The 20380-nt window shown below is 40.1% G+C and overlaps 2 protein-coding genes across 2 annotated transcripts in view; both read right to left on the reverse strand.

Annotated features, from left to right (window-relative positions):
- syne3 (spectrin repeat containing, nuclear envelope family member 3) overlaps nt 1-1707 on the reverse strand; it is a 107173-nt gene extending 105466 nt beyond the window's left edge. Inside the window, exon 1 of the mRNA XM_080413241.1 lies at nt 1633-1707. The gene's annotated coding sequence lies outside the window, so the exon portion shown is untranslated. The remainder of the gene's footprint in view (nt 1-1632) is intronic.
- Nucleotides 1708-10946: 9239 nt separating this feature from the next.
- The window catches only part of LOC308074829 (gamma-aminobutyric acid receptor subunit rho-2-like), a gene marked incomplete at its 3' end in the record, with an annotated part of 125203 nt that continues 115769 nt past the window's right edge, over nt 10947-20380 (reverse strand). Inside the window, exon 9 of the mRNA XM_080414328.1 lies at nt 10947-11354. Within this exon, the coding sequence (XP_080270454.1) occupies nt 10947-11354 (408 nt within the window). The remainder of the gene's footprint in view (nt 11355-20380) is intronic.

A 20380-nucleotide genomic window follows, 5' to 3' on the forward strand; every position in this document is an offset into this window, starting at 1 on the left:
TGCCGAACGATTTAACACTGGTTGCTTGTTTCTCTACCTGGCAACACCAAGTTGCCAGGTTCTGGAGAGAAACAAGCAACCAGTGTTAAATCGTTCGGCAGTAGCGCTAGCCTCTCAGGAACTTTCAGCGCATGTTTGACTATCATGAGACTCTACAATGAGTAGTAGTAGAGAAAAAAATAACTTTGCATCGGTTATAATAGACGAATTTCCCTAAGCCACGCGCTCCCATTATGACAACGGAAGGGGTTGAAAAAATGACGACAGGGGAATCTCTGGAAAAAAACAATGCCACTTTTTACGTCGGTAGGTGAGTAACGACACATCAAAGATAACACTTAAAATGTCCGGAATTCTCCTTTAACTTTGCAGAAGTGCCCCCTCCTCCCCAGCCCACACCATCTGGTTGACAGCTACATGCATGACATTCACATGTGTTATCAATTCATTTTCATATCAACCATCAGCGTGACTCAACACTGTAGCTGCTGTGTTCTCCAAATCCCAGAGCACCTACAGTCAGTATGGAAGAAGTACTCGGATATTTTATTTAAGTGAAAGTAGAAATACCACAATATAAAAAATACTCTGTTACAACTAAAAGGCCTGTGTTCAAAATTGTACTTGAGTACAAGTACAAAAGTCTTGTCATCAAAATATACTTGAAAGTACCAAGAGTAAAAGTACTAAAATGTTTGAAAATAGCATATCTACAAGCTCACAACGCGTCGCGATGCGACACGTTGTGAGCTTGTAGATCTACTATTTTCAAATAGCCTAGGTATAAAATAGGGCTAAAGTGGTTAATGTATGTTTTATAATGTAATCATTTATATCTGCAAAGTAACTAAAGTTTTCAAATAATTGTAGTGGAGTAAAAGTACAATATTTGCCTCTGAGATGTAGTGGAGTAGAAGTAAAAGTATAGACGATTGGAAATACTCCAGTAAAGTAAAAAAAAATACCACAACATTTTACTTAAGTACAGTACTTGAGTAACTGTACTTAGTTACTTTGCACCACTGTATACATGCATGACATTCACACATGTTATCAATTCACATTCATATCAATCAACCATCAGCAAGAATCAACAATGTAGCTGCTGTATTCTCCAAATCCCTAAAAATATATGAAATAATGATGAAAAAATAATAAAAACAATATAATAAAAAATTATAATGATAAAAGAATAATAATAATACAAACATAATAATAATACAAGTGTTCCAAATCCCAAAGCACCTACAGTATATGCTTACTTGCATACACAGCCTAGTAATAAGACATGCATATACATATACATATACATATATATATATATATATATATATATATATATATATACACACACCACGACCTATGTATAAGTATGAAGACGTAGACATTGAACTAGACTAGCGGACTCTTCTATCATAATCTGCTGCGCAGAAAATAGACTGGCAAGGTCCGTCCAGACCCCAGTATGTCAATATAAACCTACTAAGATTAAGATTAAAGACACGCTAAAGGACACACAGAGGGCTACAGGAAGACATCCCCCCGCAATAATACACAATAATAATCACATAATAATAACTAGTACACGAGTCGAACGCGTGTTGTATTGAGAGCAGTGGGTGAAAAACGTACCTTTATGTTCATGTAAAACACAAGTTGACGCTCGAGCGGCGTGTTGAATGTACTGTAAAGTTATCGCGGAGCAGCAGGAAGTGAAACGCAGGCCCCTGTTAGGAGAGACGCTACCGTCCCATCGTCCGGAGGAACCGCCACGCGGTGATTGGTTGGTTGTTGGTTGCCAGGGCAACCGCCGGATTTAGCTCGTTTTACTAGTGTGTGTGCTGCTTTAGCCCCCGCCCCCACCATCACTCATTTATTAATAGCCTATAATCAGTGGTGGAAAGTAACTACGTGCATTTACTCGAGTACTGAACAATTTTGAGGATTTTTTTTCTTTACTGGAGTATTTCCAATTTTCAATATTTTTACTTCTACTCCATTACATATCAAAGGCAAATACACATTTGCTCAAAAGTACTTTTACTCCACTATAATTATTTGGCAACTTTAGTTGCTAGATTTTTTTGTAGATTTGGTTATTATTACGAAACACAATGAACCACTTCAGCCCTATATTGCCCATTTGAAAATAGCAGATCTACAAGCTCACAATGGATCGTGATGCAACACATTGTGAGCTTGTAGATCTGCTATTTTCAAAAGATGTGTATGCATTTTATACATTTGAAAATGGGACATTCTGCATGATGAGTACTTTCTACCTTTGGTACTTAAAGTACATTTTCACACCAATATAAAGTACATTTTCACACCAATATGCTTTACTCAAGTACATTTTGAATTCACGACTTTTACTTATAACAGAGTATTTCTGCATTTTTCCACCACCGCCTATAATAAGCGTTTATAGTGGTTTAGCAAACCAGTTGTTCAGTGGTTTAGCCATGATTCTTCTCTCCTCAAAAATGTTGTCAATTCATCAATCAATCAATTTCTGATTCTGACAGCCGGTTGCCTGGGAAACTACCGTATCAGCCAATGAGAGCGCGCCCGTCCCTCTGGAGCATGGGATGAGCAGTGTGTGGAGGAGAGGAGCAGATTGAAGCAGCAGCAGACAGCAGCGTCACTCACCATTCGAACTGAAAAGGCGCCTTCTGTCATGTGACTGATAGCCAGTGGTGGAAAAGAGTACTCACATTGTTTTACTTAAGTAAAAGTATCAATACTGCAATATAGAAATACTCTGTTACAAGTGAAAGTCTGGAATTCAAAATGTACTTGAGTGAAAGTGCAAAAGTATTGGTACCACAATGTACTTAAAGTACCAGAGGTAGAAAGTACTCATTATGCAGAATGTCCCATTTCAAGTTTTCAAATGTATACAAATCTTTTGAAAATAGCAGATCTACAAGCTCACAATGCGTCGCATTGCGAAGCATTGTGAGGGGATTGTATGGGCTATTTTTATAAGAGCTTGTAGATCGGCTATTTTCAAATGGCCGAAATGTACGGTATATGGGGCTGAAGTAGTTAATGTATGTTTTGTAATAATAATCAAAATCAACTAGTAACTAAAGTTTTAAGATTATTGTAGTGGAGTAAAAGTATAATATTTGCCTCTGAGATGTAGTGGAGTACAAGTAAAATTATTGAAAATTGGAAGTACTCCAGTACAGTAAAAATACCTCAACATGTTACTTAAGAAAAGTACTTGAGTAAATGTACTTAGTTACTTTCCACCACTGCCTGTGATGGACTAAGTAGCTACTCAACCCCAGTAGGTCAAATATACAGTAGCTAGATACCCATGGTCAAATATGACTCAACTACAAGTGAAAGTTGCTCAGTCAACATTTTTTACTTGAGTTATAGTCAGGGGATATTAATAAAATCTTACCAAGAAATGTCTTCACCAATGTGTTTGTAAAGGTGTCTAGTAACACATCTCACAAAGATTGAATTTTAATTTCCCTAGGGGAATGTTTGACAGCTGCTGAAAGTTGGGGTTGACCTCACAAAAGTGTGAGGTCAATCATATATGTTGAAATGCAATCTAGTCTAATTTTTGCGGCCATCTTGAAATAAATCTTTGATTTACAAGTGGCCCGGTTTCTTAAATCGAAGAGTGACCTCCAAAAATGATTTGTAGCATTCACACTATTTCACTCTTTTTTCACAAAAAATTACCTGGAAAAGTGTCCATGGACGTTTTTAGCCCAAGGAGTGGTTTTGGTGCAAAACAAATGCTTGCAATGGATTCAGAATCATAAAAAAAACATGCTACTTAAAGCAAAATTACATTTTTTTCCCCCGCATAAGTTAAGGGTACCCCAACTTAATAAGATTCCCCTAGGGAAATTGAATTCCAATCTTTGTGAGATGTGTTACTAGACACCTTTACAAACACATTGGTGAAGAAATGGAAAAGGAATTTATTCCAAGATTTGACATTATTCTGATAATATTCCTTGACTATTAAAGTACAGGATAAAAACAAACTACCTAAGTAGGCTATTCAAAAGTACATGCTTTTCAAAATAAGCACAATTTACAAAGTGCTTTTTGTGCTTTTTTGATAACAATTCATTTCTGTATTGAAATGTTGACCCTCCCTCCAAAAACTAAAAACATTTCAGACATTTTCAACAAATATTAATAGCGTGAAAATAGCAGATCTACAAGATGTGAGAGCTACTTCAGCTCAGAAACGGTCTTCTCTAACTGAGAGATTTCCTGTTGCAGCTCTTTAATGAAGCCTTTAGCCTGTTTCTCTGTCGTTTTATGATTTTCAATACAGCTCATCAGAGCTGTGGAAAACTGCACGTATGTGTGTCTTCTACAGTATCTCTCCGTCTGCGTCTTTCTCGCGGAACTCTGCTGAGTGTCGAGAGTCACGTCAGTCATCATATTTGGGCATGAACCGTGGACAAACACAGACACACTCCTGAAATAGACAGACAGACAGACAAACAGATTTATCTAATCCCTAAATTGCACTTATTGTTCACGTACATGTGTTAAAGCTGTTTTGGATTGTCCTCTTATGGACATCTCAATCGGCTGGTTGAGGTCAATAAATTCTACATTAAAGGTCACGATAAAAACTAAACTACAGAAACCTTGCACCATTATTAAAGGAAAATGTCCTGTGTGTGTATTTCTGTCAGTGACAGTTAAAGGGTTAAAGGTCAGAACATTAACTTCACTTGCCTAACCTACATGCAGTAAATGTCATGAATTGTTAAGATACTTTTGCTTGCTTTGCTCAATCTAGAGAATGGCTGTTTTGAGATACATCACTGCAGTTTTCAGTTTCATGACCTTTCAAAATCATTGGAATAGTGGTCCCCAGCTGGATTTACTGAAGCTTAAAGGGATAGTTCACCCCCAAAATCACTTTTTTCCCCTGATGAGTCACCCCATGGAGACTTGAATTCATGGATATGTTTTAGTTTTTGTCGCATTCCTAAGCCAATAATTTGATGACCAGCAACGGTTCCGGTATAGAGACACAACAAGTCTCCTTTGTGTCTCCTACCGGAACTGCTGCCTACCAGTCCGCTGGTCATCAAATTATTGGCTTAGGAATGCGACAAAAACTAAAACATATCCATGAATTCAAGTCTCCATGGGGTGACTAATCGATAGAAAAAAAGTACTTTTTTGGGCGAACTATCCCTTTAATCCAGAGGTTCTCAAAGGTTTTCATCTCAAGGACCCACACATTGGAATATATATTTGGCTGCAGACCCCATTTGCAAAGATGTTATGCCATGTATAGTTTTTCCCCCTAAATTATTCAAAATTCTCACAATTCAATTCAATTTGTTTTATATTTGTCAAAAATACCAGATCTACAAGCTCACGTGTGTGCTCGTAGATTAGCAATTTTTAAATAGATAAACTATAATAGTGTTAAAGTGGTCGTTCCTCATTTTGCTGGGGACCCCCCCGGAACCCCTTCAAGGGGGTCCACGGACCACACAGTCTTAATCAATGACTAATAGTCAGAGTAGTATACGTCTCTGGAAAGAAATAAGAGGGTTGACATCATTCAGGATGGTTTTTATTTAATATCACCTAATAAATAAATACGTTGTAACATTCTTTAATGTCAGTAGCAACAAATGAATGTTTTACAGTGATAGGCCTACATAAAAACATCTCACCCACAGGCCGCTGCACAGAAAATAGACAAGGTAAACTCCAGAGTGTTCATGTAACTACATTTGTACACTTTCAGAGTTACATCAACACCCTGGGTTTTCCTGTGCATCTTAGAAATAAGGTGTAGGCTTCCCCCATTTGTATACTCTGTGACAGCACTTATTACTGTATATAAATAAGTTCTTTACATTAGACAAGAGTCCCTCGGGAAGGCTCTATGCACAGCAACCATATTGGAAAGAAATTGGGCCTCTTCCTTACTTCCTTCACAGGTGTTACCAATGATTCTAATGAAGGCTCTGTTCCATTTAGTGTAGCACAGTGGTTCTCAAACCTTTTAATTTCAAGTACTCTCATAACTCTGAGAGTGTACAAATGGAACCAAATGCGGTCCATTTGGTTCCATTTGTACACTCTCAGAGTTACAAACCCATAGGGGCCATTTGGAACCCCCTCAAGGAACCATGAGGGTCCCTGGACAACACTTTTTTACCTGTTTACCTTTCTTTTATAGTTTTAACCTTTTTAACTACCGCATCAGTACCTAGAAAAGTGCTACATAAATCGTATGTATTATTATTATTATTATTACTTTGAGACCCACTGGTGTAGCAGAGTGTTTCCAGTGAGTCAACTCCCTGACTCTGTTTGACCAGAATGGAACAACAGAGCCTTCATTAGTATCATTGGTAACACCTGAGAAGGAAGTAAGAAGAGGCCCAATTTCTTTCCAATATGGCTGCTGTGCATAGAGCCTAATTAAATACATGATATCAATAGGATAGGTTCAAGGGTTGTAGAAGTTGTATGTAAAACATAATATTTTTTAGTGGCTCTGGAGACCTCTTACTGACCAGACTGATGTACAAAACTTCTTTTTCCAAACCTTACAATGGTGCATGGTTAACAATACATTTGTTTACACAAGCAGTACATTTCAAACGATATTTAAACATTACATCGTCTCTGTCGGCGCAGAAACCTTGTATCTCCATATCTCATCTTTCAATGTGACGTCAAGCTTTGCAATGTGACGCGTTTGCGTCGTACATTCTGCTATTTGCACTATTTTTGAAAATGTTAACATTTAAAACGATTGCTTATAATGGCATGCCCAACATAGGGGCGCCAGGGTTAAAGTGGTTAAGTGTGTCTGTGGGTTTTATAACGATTGAAACGTACAAACAACAGCTTGTGACAAGTATAATAACTCCATTGGTTCTTTTTTCCATTTCCTGAAAAGGTAACGGTTTTGAACCTACAAGTTTTCCGCCCGACAGCGACGATATGCATCAACAAAGGAAATAAAATGTACAGGGGAGTACATTTTGTACATCAGTGCATCAGCTGTGCTTGATGGTCCTTTAAAGTGTGCAGGAAATTGACTTAAAATGAAGTCACTATAATATATAACTTTGAACAAAATGGTACACTACTTAACAATTTACAGGAACAGTTAGCCTCATTAAAGCCTGAATCATACTTCGCCGCAAGACGGTGTCTCGTGCCGAGAATAGCAGACCTACAGTACAAGGGCTCAATGCGTCGCGGGTGCGAGGCGTTGAGCGCTTGGAGGTCTGAGAGACTTCACAGTTTTTAGCACCTCATATTATAATGATCAGTCTCAACTCTCCCTTTCTGCTACTTTCTACAATAGACCTTTTTAACAGCAGCAGTGGCGGACAAATTACTTGTGGTAGTAGTACTCATGCAATGATATACAAACATCATTTTCTTTGTTTATAGACAGCCCCATTTATCTCGTTTTAATTTAACATTTTTATCCCACGATTTTGTAACCCATTTTTCACCCAGTGCCAATGCCTACATTTGTAATCCTGGGCGCTACTCTCCCTCTGCCAGCCAGAGGAGAGCCCCGAACTGAGCTCATGCTTCCTCCTTCAACGCATGAGGAGTGAGCAAGCCGCTTCGTATCACCTGACAGGGGGGAGTTTCCCCGGTAGGACGTAACGTGCGGAAGGAACACGTTATTCCAACCAGTTCCTTTCCCCTCCATCAGGCGCCCCGGCTGACCAGGGGGAGGCAGTATAGAGACCAGGATTACTGCATGTTATTTGTGAGCTAGGGGACACGAGAGAACATGCAAACTCCACACAGAAAGGCCCTTTCGCCAACCCCACCTAGGGTATGGGCACTGAGGAGAGAACACGCCCTCAGCGGTAATCGAACCCAGGACCTTCTAGCAGTGAGGCGACAGTGCTACCGACTGCGCCACAGTGCCTCCCCATTTATTTAGTTTTAGAACAGGCATTTACTATGGGCAGCCTTGTTGTGTAGTCTACACAAGCTGGGGGCTTGACTAGCTCAGTCTGTAGTAAGCAGCCAGCTTTGACTGAAGCTACAAAAAACAACACCTTATATTGTGTCTGTGTTTTATTCTTTTAGACTAAATCCCACTTGTCTTTATAAATGCAACATACTCAACCCTAGTAGGCCTTCTTAAGGCCTAGTTCAGACTGGCAGCCCAAATCCAGATCAAATACTGATTTCCTATGGGAGTCGGATGGCTCAGGAATGTGGTTCAAATCTGATTTGCAAAATTCTGTTTCCATGATGTAATTTTTTTTGCTCTTCAGACTTGATAAAAACCAATCTGATTCCAATCTGGATGAGCCAAAGATCTGATTTGAGGTGCCAGTATGAACATGGCCAAAGTATTAGATACTCCTGGTCCAAATATTAATCAACAACAAGTGAAAGTTGCTCAGTCATGTATCGAGTTAAAAGTGCTGGAGTACTTACTGTACCACCTTTTTAAAAATATTCAAAATGCTTTTAAAAATAGTTACGTTTTCACTATACAAATTACAAAGTGCATTTTCCTTTTAATATCAATGCATTACTGTATTGAAATTTTAACATTTTCAAAAACATGCAAAGATGTTCCAGAAAGTTTCAGAACATATCAATAATAGTGAAAGTGGTTTCATTCTTAATGTAATTGTTAAGGTCCTTACACACCGGGGCGATTTTTTTTCATGCAAATAATACGTTTTTTTTTAAAACCTTATAAAGTCAATGCAAGCTTCCACACCAGTTTCGCGGAGCGAAAAAAGCGTCTTTTAATTATTCGGAACGAGTCCGAATTTTGCGTATATTCGCATATTCGCCGGTGTGTAACCGCCTTTAATGTCAAAAGTACAATATTTGTCTTTGAAATGTATCCACAAATAGCCAACAAATAAATACATTAAGTGCAGATACCAACAAAAAAAACCTCTTTGTAACTGTCCACCACTGTTACTTCCTGTGGGTGTTATCAATGATACTAATTAAGACTGTGTTCTATTCGGGTCAAACAGAGTCAGCAGCTATTGTGCATGTACTGTATCTCACTGGAAAGACTCTGCTACACTAAATGGAACAAAGCCTTGACCCCAGTAACCCTGGCATCCTTATTTTGTGCAATGTTTTTGTAAAACAACGTTCAGAAAATAGCAGAGCTCATAAGGTGTTGCACCGTCATTGGTAACGCCTACATTTTGTAAATGGCTGCCGTGAAAAAAAGGTCTATTCAGCTCTTTTAGTGCAAACAGTTCATAAACATTCAAACAGGTAGCCACCACTTTGTTTCAGTTTTTTTCAAAAATCACAGCCGAAAAGGCCAACGTCTTACAGATATACAAACTGAAAAGAAGATTAAGGTAAATACTAAATGTATTTTTCTCTTGGGGTTCAGCTTCGTCACGTGATTTTGCCTTTTAAAAAGCAATTTATCAATCATCCCGGGGGAATTTAGTGCAATCCAACAAACCTACGCCTAGTGCTTAGGAAACCGACCATGTCACTGCCCCGATATGAACGACCGCCCTAAAGACTTTGGATTGGTTCTGTAATGTGATTTTTTTATTTTAAAATGTTTAACTCTCTCATTGTTTCCAGTTTCCACCCAGTCAGAGCGAATTGTTTAGAGCAGGGACTCTCAACCTGTGGGCCTGGGCCCCACTGGTGGGCCATCAGGACATTGCAAGTGCCCCCCCCCCCCCCCCCAATAATTGGGAAAACACTACGATTTTAATGATAATAACATTAATATTAAAATGGTACATTTTCTTTAAAACCTTGAAAAAGAAATGTGTGCTTCATTGTGATACAGATTAAATAGGAATGTAAAGTATACTACGTTGGCTCCGTCGATCAAAGCCAGAACACAATCGATCGATTGATCATTAAAATAAACATGCTCTGAAAATGCACGGCTGCCGCGTTGAGTGGTCAGGTGGGTGGTCCGCGAGCGCTTTAGAAGATTTTCAAGGGGATCCTGATCCAGTAAAAGGTTGGCAGCCACTGGTTTACAGACCGACGTACAGTCTTGTGGCAATAACGGCCCCGGATCGCTGACTGCTCCTGAGCGCCTGTAGAAAACAGTGCGTGTGACAGAGTCTCGATGTTCCTCCGACACCAAAACAACACTTTAAAGCAACTTTTAAATCAGTAAGTATACCTCATACATTCAGTGTGCGCTGAAAGCACTGTCACGTTGTCGACAACACAAATTGACTTGAACTTAGCGAGCGTTTTTTTGTTTGTTATCACCGGCAGAAGCCGACTCCATCTCACATAATTCGGGGGAATATAGTCATGAGGGAACAAAGGGCTTCTTCAAACAGCAGTTGATGAAGAGAGTTTTTTTTGCAGGGTTTGTTGACAGCAAAAGCTGAAAAGGGAATTCAGCGAGCGACAGAGGCTGAAACATGCCTGTGGGCGAACCGGCTTTTATTACAGGTTTCTTTTTTATGTCTTTGTCTCGACACCGTTGTAAAGTAATGAAGTAAAGAAATGAACATGAAAGTGCCATATGAGAGACAGAGAGCGACAGAGAGCGGCGACAGAGAGAGAGAGAGAGAGAGAGAGAGAGAGAGAGAGAGAGAGAGATCAAGAAGAAAAGAAGAAAAGAAGCAACGAAGCAAACAAGAATGCCCTTGAGGATGACTTTTTTTTTCTCTCAACACAGAAGAGCTTCTGGCTGTTGGATCACGGAGAACCAATTAACCCTCCACCGTCCTTTCAAAGGTCTCATTTCCGCCATGTCCTCGGCCGCTGTAATTATCGTCCTATCAGCGGCGTCAGCTCTCTGCTCCATTAATCCATAAAGAAAAGGTGTCACCGTTTGGATGGGATGCAGGAGCTAGGGCATCCTCTCCCCCCATCCCATCCCGATCCGGACCAGACCAGACCAGACCAGACCTGACCGGGGAGGCGGGGCGGGGCGGGGCATGTCGCCGGGGGTCACCTCCTCAGACGTAGATGGACCAGTAGATGAGATTGAAGAAGACGTACGAGCCGGGGAAGATCATCCGCGAGTACTTGTCGATGGCGTGCGTGTTCTGGATGATGCTGAGCGCCCGGATGGTCCGCTTCTTCTTGGTGGTGGTGGACTCGCTGCTCACCGACAGGTGCACCACCATGTGCTCGGGCTTCTCGGGGATGGCGCCGGTTCCGGTTCCGGTGCCGGCTCCGGCGCCGGCGCTGGTGTGGTGCGGGCCGCTGTGGTGGTGGTGGTGGTGCGCCACCTCGTCCTGCTCCTCGTCCTCGGGCGCCATGGGGTCCACGGTGTAGCCCGCCAGGCTGTTGGTGTCGGCCTCGCTGTAGGTGCCGTCGGCGTAGGGGCGCATCTGGGAGATGCCGCACGTGCAGGGCAGCGACTGAGGGAGAGGGAGAGAGAGGATGATGCAATACAAAGGCAATCATTTCATTAAGTTCAAAATCTCCGCGATTAGATGAAGACTTTGTTATTAAAAATGCGTTAGATATATCGAGGCGCGGGACAAAATGAGCCGTGAAATTATGCCGCAGTAGCCCACAGCACTGCACAATCGGTTTTGATTCTCAACTATTCATGTAGTAAACCTTGTTAATTTCTGGATAAGTTGGATAAATAGGATTTGTAATGGAGGCAGTATCATCAGTAGTATCGTCACTGTCGGGTGGGAACCTGGTATGTCCAAAACTGTAACTTTTCAGGAAATCCAATGTAGTTATTATTTAGTCACAAAGTTAACACTTTTCATTCCTTCAATATCTATAAAAACCCACAGACACACCTAACCATTTTCAGTTAAAAACTCATTAAAAAATAGCAAAAAAATGCAGGTCCACAAGCTCACAATGTGGTGCAAGACGTTGTGAGCTTGTAGATTGGCTGTTTTTGCTACTTTTGTGTGACATTGTAGCATGATAAAGTAGGGCATTAATTGAAATATGGAGACAATGACTTGCTGCGGGATGTGTGTTATTGAGAATTGCTTTTTATTAGATTTTGCGTTGAGGCTTTATTTGTTCAGCGATGCTGTGGCTTCTGGGGTATTTGGTTTAGTTTAGCTTCGTTTTACACTTGATGCACAATACAATATGTGTTGACTTTGTTTGTGTTTGGACATTTGTTTTGGGCTTTGAGAGGAGATTTTCTGTTCTGCCGTGTTTCTAAATACAAATTATAAACTTAAGGGAAAAAAAAACGTTTTAATTTCAAACCGTGTTCATTTCAAGGTCATGATCAATTTAATTCCCAAATAGGTAAAATGTAGTCGTGGCACAAAAACAGGTTCAAAAAGGATTGCACTCAGTAGAGTACACACCTCCGACAACAGTATGCCAATTATTATGTCAAGTTGGAGTCCAAAACACAGAGTGCAAAAAGAAGAGCTGCTTCCAGTGCCCTTTTCTCTTGATGTGCTTTGAGTTGCATGTTTTTCAACTTTGGGTCTCACGTAGGGCACTCCTCCAAAAACTTGAAGAGTAAAAGCAGCGAACAAAAAGCTTCACTCACATTGATCAATGGAAGAAGTACTCAGATCATTTTTTTACTTAAGGAAAAGTAATATCACAATATAAAAATACTAAAACGACCTAAAACTTTGACTAAAAATCAAAACATTTTACTTGAGTAAAAGTATTGACATCAAAATAAAGCTTTCGGTATACCAAGCAATCTTCATTCCTACTCTCACCTATGGCCATGAAGTGTTGGTCATGACCGAAAGAATAAGATTGTGGATACAACTGGACGAAATAAGTTTTCTTAAAGAGGTGGTGCCATGGTTTTGCACTTTTTCTGTTTTTCATGTGTCGATGAGGTTGATAGAACTTCATTAAGCCCCCTGGTGGTGTTTTTATGGTGTTTTATGTCTTCTCTGACTATTTTGAGTTTCTACCTGGAGGCTGAAACCTTGAGGGTCAAACGTGCCAATTGAAAAACAGCCCTTTAGTGACATAGTAAAATTGTACCCTCCCCCTCATTATCATAACACAACAGGTGTGGGCATGAGGAGGAGGAGGGACTAGGACAGGTGGGTGGTGCTAAGGTGGTGGAGGAGGTGCTAAGGTGAGAACCAGGTATACTTAATGAACTGGAGGCGTGTCCACATAAAAACATAATTTTAACAATTTCTGTACACTTTTTTGAAAAAAATCTTCCTCCTAGAATAACCATAATACCTGATGATTATGTTTTGGGGGGGGGGGGAAATCACGGCGTCTTTAAAGGAGAATACCGGACTACGTTTTTCTTACCTTTTATATGATATTATTATATACTAGGACGAGTGGTACAGCAGAACATTTTCATAACTCTATCCTGAGTCCACCGCAGCTAAAAACCTGAGCGGACGGTCCATGCGCTAGATTGCATATTTTTATCGTGATTAAATTTGTTTTTTTGGTTCATATCTGACTTTCCTAATGACAGAAACCTCGCCACAGTGTTTGTGTGAGATGTGCCCCTCCGGAAATCTTGCAAGACGAGATTTCGCCCATGATCAGCTTGAAAGGAGCCAGCTTAGGTGGTTCGGGCATCTAGTGCGGATGCCTCCCGACCGTCTCCCTAGGGATGTCCTTGCTGCTGAAGATGGAGGGATATACTTACAGTACCAAAGCAAAAGTAGTCAAAAGTTTCCAAATTGGTCAAAATCTTTCAAACATAGACGATCACAATGCGTTGCATCGCAAGCTTGTAGCTCGCCTATTTTCAAATATAAGTGGGCAATGTATGTTTTGTAATAATAATCTATATCTAAAAAGTAGTTAGTAACTAAAGCTGTCAAATAATTGTAGTGCAGTAAAAAGTACAACATTTGCCTGAGATTTTGTGGAGTACAAAAATACTCAAAATACTCAAAAGTAAATGCTGTGAATTTAGTTGATCCACCATTTAGTCCTAAGAGGCTCTCTCTAGCTAAGGGTGGTGAGGGGGGTTTCAGTTGAGTCGCGTGCGCGTAGAACAAGATGACACCACTGCACACCAGGCAGTATCACACGACACGTTCTGAAATGTATTACACACACAGAGAATATATACAGTACTGGACACATGACGGGACCAGAAGATATGAGACATGGACAAGAGCAGAATGAGTATAGGAACAAAACGTGCATCTGGTATCATTGTGCACAGACGTCAGTCTATCTGATAAAGTATTTGATTGTCGTGGTGTCAAATGTATCAGTCAATGTGCTCACACAGATGAGTGTGATTCAACACCTGGTCAAGCATATAAAGGTCAGTTTAATCATAACAGTAAAAGTACCTAAAAATGTACTTAAAAGAGAGAGCCGGACCAAAATAGATATATATTGTGTCTGCCTATAATCATTCACCAACATACATGATGCAGTTGACTTTTTTCATAGAAGCCCCTGTGCTCCATTCCTCTCTATGTAGTGTCCTGGCACTCACACATGCACTGTTTGTCACTTATGAGGGGAGGGGGAGCGCTACACGCGAAATCTCGCGGGACGCGAGCATCTCGCGAGAGTTCACGCATCAGAGCCGTTCTGTAGGAATGGCAGCTCATGAGTGACAAACATGGAGACGATTTGTGAAAAAATATATATAGGCAGACACAATAAATATAAATTTTGGTCCGGCTCTCTCCTTTAATTACAGTACTTGAATAAATTCACTTTCCACCACTGGTCTCCAAGGCACTCCTCCAAAAAACCTGAGACACACACGGTGCAAAATGTAAGAGCACCGCAGCGAGTAAAAATCTTCACTCACACGATTAAAAATGATAAAATGACACCTCCCCAGTTGCTAAAAAAAAACCCGTCTGATCAGGCCCTTAATCATCTTTTCGGAGCAGTCTACTGATCATTCTCACCACGTTTCATGAGAAGCCTTCCCATCCGTGCTCAAGTTATTTTAGCTACCAGACAGATAGACAAACAGAACAGAAGTAAACGCGCACTGTAATCCTCAGAGGTGGTTATAAACAAGGACGTATGCGAGGGGATTAAACTGCATGACCCTCCCAACAACACAGCCACGCATACCGTTATTTAGTTTTCATGTTCAGTTTCGCATCAGTTCCACTAACTCTCGTCGACTCCAGTTTTTTTGGGGGGGGGTTTTGTTATCCTCTTAACCAATTGAATCCGGGAACGCGTGTCTGTCATTTTAGATTTCTTTGGGCTATTCAAACATTGCAGATATTCAAGCTCATAGCGCGGCATCGAGTGCCTCGCAAATCTTTGAATATATATATATTTTAAAGCAAACATTTGTAAAATATGTTGTTTCATGAACACCCAGAGGCAAAGATTTGAGTTACAAATGTTCGCTTTAAAATATATATATACTCAAAGATTTGCACAACTTTTCAAAACTAGCAGATACAAGCTCATAGCGCGGCACTCGGTGCCGCGCTATGAGCTTGTAGATCTGCTAGTTTTGAATAGCCAAATAAATCAAAAATGACAGAGATGTGTTCCCGGCCGGATTTAAACCCGCCTACAGAACATTCGGCCACTGCAAATTTGCAGACTGCCTTCAATAGGTTTCAATGGGCTCTAATTAACCTTAAGCTTGTTTTAAACTCCAACAAAACAAAATGCATGGTATTTACTAGGTCTCCAAATATAAATCCCTTTACTGGTATTTTCACTCTTAAAGGTGAACAAATTGAGCTGGTCACATCTTATTAATACCTGGGCATTTGGCTAGATGCCAAACTCTCATTTAAGGTTCATGTGGAGAACCTAATCAAAAAATGAAGAGGACAAAATTGGCTTCCTTTACAGAAACAGGTCCTGTTTTTCTTTTACCAGCAGAAAGACTATTGTTCAATCTGTAATAATGTCTGTATTTGACTATGGGGATATACTGTATATGCATGCTTCACTCTCCACACTGAAGCCTCTGGAAGCAGTCTACCACAGTGCTTTGCGTTTTATTACTGGCGATGATTATCTCACCCATCACTGTATTTTATATGATAAAGTGGGTTGGCCATTCTCTCGCAGTTCGTAGAGAGCAACATTGTATTTTATTTATTCATAAGGCCTTGTGTGGTAAACTTCCTTTTTATACCTAGCCTCGCTTTTGGAACCAAAGGTTACTGGACATTCAACACGTTCACAAACACACATACACATTAGATATGCCAGTCCACGTAAGAGCAGTGAACAAGGAAAGACTGCTTTCATGTATTATGCTCCACAATAGAGACATTCAGGGTGCTTCTTGAGGACACACTACATAGTGACTGCACCTGTTTCATGTAACACTATGTTTATTTGCATCTGTGACATTGTAATGTGATTCAAATGTTTGTTATTGATTCTCATTATGTATGTATTTTATATGTTGTTATCAGGGCGTCCTTGAAAAAGAGAGCTTGCTCTCAATGGGCTTCCCTGAATAAATAAAGGAAAAAGAAAGAAAGAAAAGACAGTATACTGTATACTTCGTTGACCGGGGTCCCTATTGGTCCCGTCCGTTCTTCCCTCTACACCTTCCCTCTACACCATATCGCTGAGGTGAGAAGAGCTCATGTACAAGCTCAGAGCCCGTTCGCGTTGCGATGCGTCGAGAGCTTGTAGATTGGCTTGTTGTGCCGAATGTTCGCCTATTTTCACCGAATGTTTGCCTATTATGAGAGGCCCATGATAAGGATGCTAGGGTTCATGTGGTTAAAGGCAGTGGTGTAAAGCAACCATTTACTCAAGTACTGTACTTAAGTACCATTTTGATCAACAAGTAGATCTACAAGTGGTGTAAAGCAACCATTTACTCAAGTACTGTACTTAAGTACCATTTTGATCTACAAGCAGATCTACAAGCTCACAACGCGTCGCGATGCGACACGTTGTGAGCTTGTAGATCTGCTATTTTCGAACATTTTAGTACCTTTACTTTTGGTACTTAGCACATTTTGATGCCAATACTTTTGTACTTTTACTCAAGTACATTTTGAATTCAGGACTTTTGCTTGTAACAGAATATTTCTATATTGCAGTATTGGTACTTTAACTTAAGTAAAGAATTTGAGTACTTTTTCCACCACTGGTTAAAGATTCGGCACAAACATGGGGATGAATTCATTGTATTGTTATGCCACCAAAATGTGGAATGCCCTACCAACAGCCATCAACAAGTGTGACTCCCTAGTCCCGGGGCGGGCAATTTTTGTAACTGCACGTAATCCTACAGGCTGTGGGCGGCACCTGTCAGCAGGGAGTGTTGGGCGGGAAGATTACGTCCTCCCGGTGGGGGCTCCTCACTGGCAGGTGAGCCAGGAGGCTTCAACAGCAGTGACAACAACACACAGAAAATGTGTGTGGGGAGGAACCAATTGGCACAACGACTTTGGGCGGAATTGGGGTAAAAAGGGGTAAAAAGCTATAAAAAATAATACATAAACAAAAACGTGTGTTCCCAAACTTTTCAGTGCTGCGACCACCCAAAAGAATCATATTTGAACTGGGGACCCCCCCATCCTGACAAGCTCTTGGAATTGTAGGCGTTACATTTAGTTTGACTCGGTTCCACAGCTAAATATTGTGAAAATAGCCTCGCACTGCAAGGCGTTGTGAGCTTGTACTGTAGATCAGTTATTTTCACCATGTTTGGTTCCAGGGGGTCCCCAGCAAAAGTAATTAATATGGCATCACAATCATTTTAACTACGGTACTCTATAAATGTATAATGTTAGCTATTCAAAAACAGCAGATCTACAAGTTCGCAGTGTGTCACTTTGTGCCGCACTGCAAGCTTGTATCGTATCTGGTTTTTGAACGTTTTTGATTCATCTTGAAAATGTTTGGAAGATTTTTTTTACACAAATCTTCTCTTCTGGGGGGTCCCTGGCACAAAACATTTTCAGATGGGGGTCCGCGGCCAAAATACATATCAATTTTGGGCTCCTTGACATGAAAACGTTTGAGTACCACTGGTCAAAAACGTCCCCATTCGTCACCCGTTTGCCGGCAAGGGTGTGTGAGAATGCGTTGGTTTCGGCAGCTTACTAATGAAAAACCCTGGAGGTTTCTTGCACTCTGTGTAACTCTAAAACATCAATATGTATTTGTTTACAAGCAAAATCTGCTTTTCAGATGAGCACACACTTGAAATACTGATTTCACGTAGGGCACACAAGATAAGGGTGTTTGTGTGGTGAAGTCTCAACACAGACAAGCATATATCTCCATATTTTTTACTTTTGGTGTTTTTTCGTGAATTAACTTGATCACACTAAATATTCACACAAAAGTAGCAAAACTGCAAGCTCGAAACGTTTTGAGCTTGTCGGTCTGCTAGTTTTGCCATTTTTGATTTCAAATCCTGAAAAGTTACAGTTTGGACATATGAGGTTTCCACCCGACAGAGACATTAAACACCTACTATGTGGTCTGTTGTCCCACGTTGGTCTGTTGACCAATCTGAGGCAGAGTAAAGACATGCATATCGTTGTTGTCGGGCAGAAACCTTGTATCTCCGTATATGCCCTACTTCGTCGCACAACAGCATCTGATCTGACCAAATATAGAACAAACAAGACAAACACGTTCTCGTTCTACTACAACTGCCACCAAAATGTGGGATGCCCTAACACCATCCATTAAAGGATTAACAAAAGCTTGTGACTAAATAATAACTATATTGGATCCATTGAAACACAGGTTCTTTTAATTTTTCATTTCCTGAAAAAAGCGACAGTTTTGGACAAGGTTTCCACCCGACAGACGACATCACCAGTGAAACCACCAGCGCGTTTTCATGGGTAAAGCTTGAAAACCACATTAACCACAATTTTGGGGGAGAGGCGGTTAATTGAATAACAGAAGGCACAAGGTTTTGTCCTACACTAAATGCATAAGTCGATTTTATACACAGGCCTCGTCTCGCTTGGTGTGGTAGCAGTATTGTACGTTTTAGCCGACAATGCCTGTTCTCCCAAACTTCATGCATAATTCAGAAGCTCCAGCCGAAGGGGGGAGAAGAAAAAAGAATCAGCCCACACAAAATATCTGGCAGGAGAGATGTGCTTAACCCGTTAAGACCGGGAACGCATCCGTGTCATTTTTTTTATTTCTTTGGGCTATTCAAAAATAGCAGATATACAAGCTCATAGCGCAGCACCGAGTGCCGCGCTATGAGCTTGTTGATCTGCTATTTATTTGAAAAATCGTGAAAATGTGTGCACATCTTTGAATATATATATATATATATATATATATATTTTTTTTTTAAAGCGAAATCTTTGCTTCTGGGGGGTCCCTGGAACAACATATTTTGAGATGGGGGTCCACACCCCAAAAACATATCATTTTTGGGGCCCTTGACATGAAAAAGTTTGAGAACCACTGATTATAGCAACATATGTTTTTTTTCCCCAGAAGCAAAGATTTGAGTTAAAATTCAAAGATTTGCACATATTTTCACGATTTTCTTTTCACAAAAATAGCAGATCTACAAGCTCATACGCTATGAGCTTGTATATCTGCTATTTTTGAATAGCCAAAGAAATCTAAAAAATGATACAGATGCGTTCCCGATCTAAAAGGGTTAAACCTCCTCATCCCAAAGAAAAAAAGTCAATTCCCACACACACACTTATATCACCTCTTCATTGATTTATTAAAAATGTGGAGGACGTTGCGGTCACAAGGGCCATTCTCCAGTCTGGAGAAGTGTGTGCAGGAATCGACTTTTATATTTTGGATTTGAACTTCGGGGAGATTTGATTCCCTGCAGCACAAAAGACACAAATGAAGTGGTGTAAAGTGACTAAGTACATTTACTCAAGGACTGTGCTTAAGTACAATTTTGAGGTGCTTTTACTTTACTTGAGTATGCCAAATTTCAGATGATTATACTTCTACTCACCTATCTCCATCTCAGAGGAAAAAGTTTTTCTTTTTACAATTATTCGACAGCTTTAGTTACTGGTTACTACATACTGTATTTAAACCAATTAAACCCTATGTTATACTTCGTCTATTTGAAGATAGCAGATCTACTTGTAGTTCACGTTGTGAGCTTGTAGATCTGCTATTTTCAGGGAAGATATTTAATGTAGAGCAATAACAGAAAAGTCACTAGTATAGAGATATTATATTTGGACTACTATGAGCTGTGGTGAAAGGCTAGTTTAACATTTACATTTTGAATTATTTAAATGAATAAATAAAATATTTGAGGAAAACTTCTGTAACTTTCTGATAGTTCAAATGTTTTGGTAGAGTAACAGTTGCATAACTAGGGCATGGCGGTTATTATGGGAACTTTGGCCCCATGGCGTACAGTGCAGTACAGCACGATAGTAATCTCATAACTAGCATCATGATCCTTCCACCCACAATCCAAGGTTATTATAGTTTTGATTCATTTGAATCATTCGTTTTGATGTTTATTTCATTTAGACTTTTTGTTTAAGATTTCTGTTTAGTT

Source organism: Gymnoscopelus braueri, assembly GCF_963280865.1.
Source record: "Gymnoscopelus braueri genome assembly, chromosome: 19".
Taxonomy (NCBI): Eukaryota; Metazoa; Chordata; class Actinopteri; order Myctophiformes; family Myctophidae; genus Gymnoscopelus; species Gymnoscopelus braueri.